At 41.8% G+C, this 8,135-nt stretch overlaps 2 protein-coding genes across 2 annotated transcripts; one reads left to right on the forward strand and one right to left on the reverse strand.

Moving 5' to 3' along the window:
* Positions 1,787–4,133, reverse strand: LOC8057988 (bisdemethoxycurcumin synthase). Its single transcript, XM_002445644.2, has 2 exons — positions 3,901–4,133; positions 1,787–3,049 (listed from the first exon to the last, which is right to left on the reverse strand). Exons 1-2 carry the CDS (start codon positions 4,094–4,096, stop codon positions 2,013–2,015), a joined length of 1,233 nt encoding a protein of 410 aa, XP_002445689.1. The 5' UTR covers positions 4,097–4,133; the 3' UTR covers positions 1,787–2,012.
* Positions 5,306–7,506, forward strand: LOC8057989 (acetylserotonin O-methyltransferase 3). The gene is made up of 2 exons (XM_002444550.2): positions 5,306–6,186; positions 6,969–7,506. The coding sequence occupies exons 1-2, from the start codon at positions 5,383–5,385 to the stop codon at positions 7,269–7,271; spliced, it is 1,107 nt and encodes a 368-aa protein (XP_002444595.1). The 5' UTR covers positions 5,306–5,382; the 3' UTR covers positions 7,272–7,506.

An 8,135-nucleotide genomic window follows, 5' to 3' on the forward strand; every position in this document is an offset into this window, starting at 1 on the left:
GCATAACTGCGGTCTACCATATGTGGAACAGTGGTGGAGCAACGGAAGGGAGGGGCGAGGCCACGAGCTAGAAGGCAAGAAGGGAGGGGCGAGGTGAGGCGCCGAGGGCCCGATGCCGTGCTGGGAAGCGACTCACAAGGGTAGCGGATCGCGGACGAGCGTGTCTTGCATGTGGGCGTGCGGTGGCTGATTGGGTGGGAGAGTATGAAGAAGCTAAGGTTGCAAGAGTTTTTTGCTTTTTTACTTCAATAGTTGGCTCACGAATTGGGCCAATATTTGGGCCAAACCTACAGAACATTTGAGTTGGAATAGGTCCCCGATGGGGATCGGGGATTGGTATGCAAGGAACGTTCTCATCCTTGACTTACCCGACGGGGATCCCTTTTATCTTGTTAACACCCCCGCGGGCCTAATGGATGAAAACCCCGTCGGGGATCGGGGGCCTGTTGCCATCTTGATGTTTAGTTACACCCAAAATCGAAAAACTTTTAAAGATTTCACATCACATCGAATCTTACGGCACATGCATGGATCATTAAATATAGATAGAAAAAAACTAATTGCACAATTTGTCTATAATTTGTGAGACGAAACTTTTAAGCCTAGTTAATCCATGGTTGAACGATAATTGCCAAATATAAACGAAAGTGCTACAATACGGGAACTAAACAAGGCCTTATAGAGGGGCATGTTTGGGCTCATATATAAGCCAAGTTGGACACATTTATGGATCATTAAATTTAGATAGAAAAAATGCTAATTGCATAGTTTGTCTGCAATTTACGAGATTGATCTTTTAAGCCTCGCTAGTTCATGGTTGAATAATAATTACCAAATACAAACAAAAATGCTATAGTACCCAAAATATTTTCACCCAGATAACTAAACAAGGCCTTATAGCGGGTTATGTTTATATACATATACATATACATATACATATACATATACATATACATATACATATACATATACATATACATATACATATACATATACATATACATATACATATACATATACATATACATATACATATACATATACATATACATATACATATACATATACATATACATATACATATACATATACATATACATATACATATACATATACATATACATATACATATACATATACATATACATATACATATACATATACATATACATATACATATACATATACATATACATATACATATACATATACATATACATATACATATACATATACATATACATATACATATACATATACATATACATATACATATACATATACACTAAATTTAAAAAAATCACATGTTTCCTATAACTAAATTTACACTAGATCAAACTAAACTTAGTAAATTTTATCCAAATATTAGAACCATACATTTTGTTTAGTGTTTTCTATTCCCAAGCTAAAATTAAAAATTTTATGGTGTGACAATCTCGAAGAGCACCATCGCAACAGAAGAGAGAGAGGGAGGGCCCAAACATGTTGGGCTAGCTAGATATACAACTCAAATAGAACCAGCAGTACATGTAGCCCAAAGGGCCTCACAAATTCAGAACCATCTATGATGCACTTGCTCAAGTTTAGTTACATGCGAACCAAAGAAGGACGTCCATGTATGGACACCATTGAACTCCGACCTATATTCGGCCAAATCGACCTATCGTCGAAAACACTGCGTGCCCCCTCTGCGACCAACAAGAAAAGACGCAATCAACAACATAACCTCTTGTGTGTTGTAGTCCTACACGGAAAATATATTTGTTGCAAGTAAAAATATGGGGACGACCATAACTATAATACTATATTCAACACACATCTGTTTATTTGAAACAGCTGAACTGAATACACACGTAGTACACACTTAAACTGCAGAAATTCAACTAAGCAGTCACACTGACATACACGTCCCAACAAGCAATTATTCAACATCATGCAAATTACTAGTAGCATGCAATGCCAACAACAAGGGTCACATTAAAAATAAATAACAAATACGTACATAAAACCAGCTAATTCCCCTTTGGGTCGCTCGGGATGCGCAGCACCATCGTCTCGATTGTGATTCCCGGCCCGAAGGCCATCATCACCCCCAACTCCGGTAGCTGGTGGTCATGGTCGCCTTCCTCCTCCCTACGCCGCCGCCGGCGTCGTCGTAGCTCATCTAGCACGAAGACTATCGTTGCGCCGCTCATGTTTCCGTACTCCCGCAGAACTTGCCGGCTGGCCTCCAGCTTCCCAGGCTCCAGCTGAAGCACATCCTCTATCTTGTCCAAGATTGGGCGGCCACCCGGATGCACAGCCCAGAAGAGGTCGTTCCATGTCACCTCGACGTCGCCGTCGTCGTCGTCTCCCACCAGCGCCGCCGCCGACCTGAATGCGTCGCGCAGACACTGCTCGACGTTCTGTCCGAGCAGCATCGGCACCTGGATGGCGAGGTGGAAATCTAAGCCGCCTTCTGAGACTTGCATGCCCAGCGCGTACTCCGTCTCCGGTATCGTCGTCTGCGTGGCGGAAACCATCTCGAACACTGGGCGTTCGCCGGCGGCCAAGGGCCCAGCGCCGACGATGACGGCGCCGGCGCCGTCACCGAATAGAGCATGGCCGACGAGGTTGCTCCCGTCAGGACCGGTGAAGCAGACGAGGGTGATTTCGGAGCAGGCGACGAGGACGCGCGCGCCGCGGTTGTTCTCGGCGAGCTCCTTTGCCAAGTGAAGCGCCCTGGCGCCGCCGTAGCAGCCATGGAGGCTGAGTATGGTGCGGCAGACGGAAGTGCGGAGGCCGAGGAGGGAGGCTAGCCGGAGGTCAGCGCTCGGAGCACGGTAGCCGGAGTAGGTGCTGAAGACGAGGTGGGTGATGTCGGTGGCTGGACGTCCCCACTCGGCGATGGCCTTCACCGACGCGGACTCTGCGAGCTTGGGGACCTCGGTTGCGACGATGTCGATGCGAGCATCGAGGGATGGAAGAGCTCTGTCGAGGAACTCCGGGTGGGCACGGAGGATTTCTTCGTTCAGGTGGAAGTGCCGCTTCTCTATGCCTGTTTTATGGCCTGAAAGAGAGCTTGTATATATATATTATGTTCTTTCTCTTTTTCTTCTTTTTCTGTAACTGTATATCTGTAAACCTTTTGTTTTGCTTTGATTTATCTCCAGTAGAGGTCAAAAACCCCGGCCTCCTGTTCTTTTAAACAAAAAAAATCAAATTTCAACCGTCCAATAGTTCATATTACTCTCTTATATAGCACCTTATAAAAATTAAAAAGTATAGTCTTTCTATTATTTTAACTAGCTAATTATATAGCCCCTCTAGTTAGCTAGTCATTTTGATAAAAGTATAGCCGGCTTCTGCAGTCCTGATTGTATTCCGAAACTTGCTCTTAATAAAATACGGTCACAAATGTCCGATCAAGAAAAAAAATGTGACAAACATGTTAGCAATAAAGGTTCACAAAAGGTAGAAAAAAATGGCGGGTTTCTGTTAATTAATTAAGGTCAGGCTGCTTTTTCTTGTTAACAGGCACGACCGGATGCTTAGTCATCAAGTTTTTGAAGATGACAACATTGTTGATCCTAGAACTATTATATATATGGTTCAGGTTCTTGCTGACAACCTCTGATTTTATTTCATTTTTTCAGGAAGTTCATTCGTCTCTGCAAATGCATTATCTTAATCGTGCCGTACGTCTTTGATGATTGATTTTGGAATAGATATAAGGAGCTGAAGCTATGAAACATATTGAGCGGTTAATGATATATTTCAGCTACGACTAGCTAGGAGTACGTACGTGTAGCAGCCCAGTGACTATATATACGCATGGATTATAATAGCAAACATCGTGGCTTGATGTAGGTAGACGTTAACCACCAGTAGCATATGCTGCATGTTTATATATTTACTTACATATTTTTTTTAGCTTTTCCTTGAGGCCAATAAGCTGATCGCTCTTGGCTATGCGGAAGAACTGGTCGGCGAATTCATCCTGGGACAGGATGGTGCCCGACGGGTTCGCTGTGGCGATGGCAAGCACCGCGGCAGGGCCTTCACTGTGCTGCATGCTCCGACTCTCATGCATTGCGGCGCCCTGAGCTCTGATCATGGCCGATGGGTGTGGTTCTCACTGTCGGCTTGAATGATGAGATGGGTTTCTGCTGCTGCAGGCTTAATTTATACTGTACTGGATAATAGGGAATGTAATGATATGTTGGAATTGATGACTGCATATTTACTGTTGGAAGTTGGCCAGAATACCTTTGACTGCATTTACAGTTGGAAGATGATGGAATTGATGATCTGTTGGAAGTTGGAAGTTGTACCAAATGACGTCTGTACAATACTCATCAGTAGTTATGGGTACTCATCACTATGAACTGATATGATGGTGGTACTCATCATTAGTTACGGGTATAACATTCACGAGTCAAGGAATATATGTCGGCTTTGTTTAGTTTCGATTTTTTTATTTTTATTACTGTAGCACTTTTGTTTTTATTTAACAATTATTATCTAACCATGAACTAACTAGATTTAAAAAATTTATCTCATAATTTACATAAAGTGGAGGACAACCCTAACCTATGAATGAATAGTAGGGGCACGTCTTTTGGGTAGAGCATAGAGCTAGATCGAGACTTTATATGTTATAGGCTCAATATTACAGTCTCTAGTGCACCCAGGGCCTTGTGGTGGCACGGGCGCATAAGGGCACTCACAATGCAGACTCTATCATAGAGTCTAAAGTTATTTATTATCTCGAACAATGTGGACTTGGAGTCTAAATAATACTTGGAGTCTTATTTTTTCTACCTCTTTCTTCAATAAATATGCTGCCACATCAGCAAAATACCATAAATAATATGTAGTTAATTGTCTTGGACTCTGTGATAGAGTCTTGCATTGTGAGTGCCCTAAGAGCAGTCCCAATGCTAGAAAAATTTCTAGATATATTAATTTCTATAGACAATATATATAGAAATAGAAATCATGGTCCTAATGGATAGTTTATACAGAACCAATCATATTCATTCTTTCTCTATTCTCAACCAATTATACCACACTTCATGTCTTGGATCTCCTGTAGACATGGTGTCTAACTTAGATCCGGTTTCAATAATTTTTGCTTAGTTCTATGGTTAGGACCATGATTTTTCTAGCATTGTTTTGGTGCCACATCAGCAAAATGTTTAGGTGACACTATAATATGTCTTTAAAAACTATGATAATTTCTACATCGAGAATACTATATACATTAGGGCAGATTGGATCCTCCGCGCACTCTACCATTCCTCTATAAAAGGAGTTGGATCATGGAACAAATCTGAGCCACGGAGTACACAGACGATCGGTCGAGTTTTAATTTGCAGTGAAGCTTGTTAACCTTGCATCATGACGCTTAGACTCCTTGCCGAAGTGAGCCCACAGGACTTGCTCGTAGCTCTTTCCGAGCTCCAAACCCATGTGCTCAGTTACATCAAGTCCATGGCTCTCAAGTGTGCAGTGGATCTCTCCATCCACGACACTATCCACCGCCATGGCGGTGCCGCAACCCTAGCCGACATCGCAGCCGACGCCAAGATACACCCAGCCAAGGTGCCGGACCTCCAGCGCGTGATGGAACTACTCGCCGCTACGGGCATCTTCACTGCCACTGCCAGTAAAAAAGACGACGGCAGTGCTGAAACCGTGTACGGATTAACCACGGCGTGCCGCTTCCTCGTCGGACATCGCAACCTGTCCCCTATGGTGCCCTTCTTGGTGAGTCCTCTCGTCGTGTCCTCCTTCTTCAGCTTGTCTGACTGGCTACGGAAGGAGCCGGCTGCTGCCGGCGCCGGCGGTGCCGGGTCACTCTTCGAGCTGGCGCATGGATGCTCCCATAGGGAGATGGCGAAGCAGGATGCCGCGTTTAGCAGCGTTGTGAACGACTCTATGGCGGCTGATAGCCAGCTGTTCCTCGAGGTTGTTATTATGGACAAGGGCCGTATCTTTCGCGGGCTGAGCTCGCTGGTCGACGTCGGCGGCGGCCATGGCGCCGCCGCGCAGGTCATCGCGAGGGCGTTTCCACGCATTAAGTGCATGGTGCTGGACCTTCCTCACGTCGTCAACGAGGCCACTGCTAGTGATGGTAACATGCATTTCATTGCAGGGGACATGTTTGAGTCCATTCCACCTGCTGACGCTGTCTTACTCAAGGTATCATTAATATGTACAGTACATCGTATGTATGGTCTACTCATCATCGCTAATCGAACTGATGTTGTTTGTCGCATTGAATTTGAGGAAACAACACAATAAAACAATTAATTTCCACCATTGAATGAATGAACAAAAATTCTGATACGAGCATGCATGCCAAATAAAAAGGAAAATTATAGGTGTACCAACTACCAACCCCCGGCGCATTTCAGTAAGACTGGTTTTGCTATATATGTGCATGCTTTTACAATATATTGTTGGATCGCTTACACTTTGTGACAAAGATTAATAAAAAACATAATAAGCCTCTCGGTTTCATATGGTTAGGATAAACTCAATTGGAATGCAATATTTCTTACGTTAATAATTAATTGGAGTTAGAATGTATTATAAGACATATATATAAGAAGAAAATCTCTCGCAACAGAAATTGAAACGTGATGTGGTATTTCCCACTCGTATGTTTATTCAACTACTGGAGCAACAAAAATTAACAGAAAGGTCGATCGCTTGTATATTGTGAAAGAACCAATTTTAAGTAAATTTCATCGACCTACGAATTGAAACTTGATCATATGGAATATTTTAGTCTCAAAATATTTAATTGGGTAAATCAAACAGATCATAATATTTCATTAAATCAGACAAATTGACTTAAGGTCATTGATTGCATGCTGAAATACACTATTGAACTTATAGAGAAATAGGTCATTCAATTATTTTGCTTGTGCTTTTTTTTTTCCTTCAAATTAATTGTTTTAGATTTCTACCTGTTACAGAACATTTTACATGAATGGGGTGATGAAAATTGCGTCAAGATACTTCAACGTTGCAAGCAAGCTATTCCTTCTAGAACTGCAGGAGGAAAGGTGATAATCATAGAGATGGTGAGAGGATCATCACAGGGAGATAGCAAAATAAACGAGATGGAAGTTATACGGAACATGTTCATGTTGTGTATCAACGGGGTGGAACGAGACATAAATGAATGGAAGAAGATCTTTTCTGATGCTGGATTCAGTGACGATTACAAAATCATGCCAGTGTTGGGCCCCTTTTCAGTAATCGAGATCTACCCATGAATAATGCTTGAACTACGGTATTACTATACAAGGCAGAGTTACCATGTTGTCTGAGTTAGCAGCAGGATAGGATGCATGCATCTGTTGTCATCCTTTCTGCTCTTGGGGTATAAATATGATATATATGTAATATGTGTCACCCATATATTAAGCATATAGTTGTTCCTTGCAGCTGGTTTGTAACTTTATTTTAATGGATATAAATAATATATCATGTTGTCATTGTTGTATGAAACATGTTGTTAATGGTAGGATAGGTGAGATGTTGATGATGCTACAGAAGTGGTTTTGAGTTTGGTGCTCTCTAGATCATTTTGATTTAATTTAGTTAATTTGGTTCTTGCCACTCGCCGGACAACGAGGGATAATAAGGGCTGTGTCAGTACCAGATGACTTGTTATATTAGATGGTTGAGGCGAGATTTTATTATGACTTGATCATATATATATATATATATATATATATATATATATATATACATGATCATATACAATTGTGTGAAACTTGAACTATGAAAAAATATTTGGTTATTTTTATGTGCATCTTTGAAATAAAGCCGTAGTGTTAGCACGAGCATTATACTAGCGTCGTTGTATTTGTGCTTCTAGCTGTCTCCATTCAAAACATTGTATCTAGGTTAAGGCTTCGGTCCAAATTCATTGAATGTTGCATGTACCTTAGTGAAAACGACTCTAAAACGGGGACAGATGGAATAGTCCTGAAACAACGTCAAACAGTTAGTTGACAAAAACCACTTTAGCAGTAGACAATCAATGAGTATAAAATTATACTATTAGGCCAGTCTCAATGCATATTTCATGAGAGTGTCATGCACATTAAATAAGGTGCCACATAAGCAAAATT

The sequence above is a fragment of the Sorghum bicolor genome, chromosome 7 (genome assembly GCF_000003195.3).
Source record: "Sorghum bicolor cultivar BTx623 chromosome 7, Sorghum_bicolor_NCBIv3, whole genome shotgun sequence".
In the NCBI taxonomy this organism is placed as follows: domain Eukaryota; kingdom Viridiplantae; phylum Streptophyta; class Magnoliopsida; order Poales; family Poaceae; genus Sorghum; species Sorghum bicolor.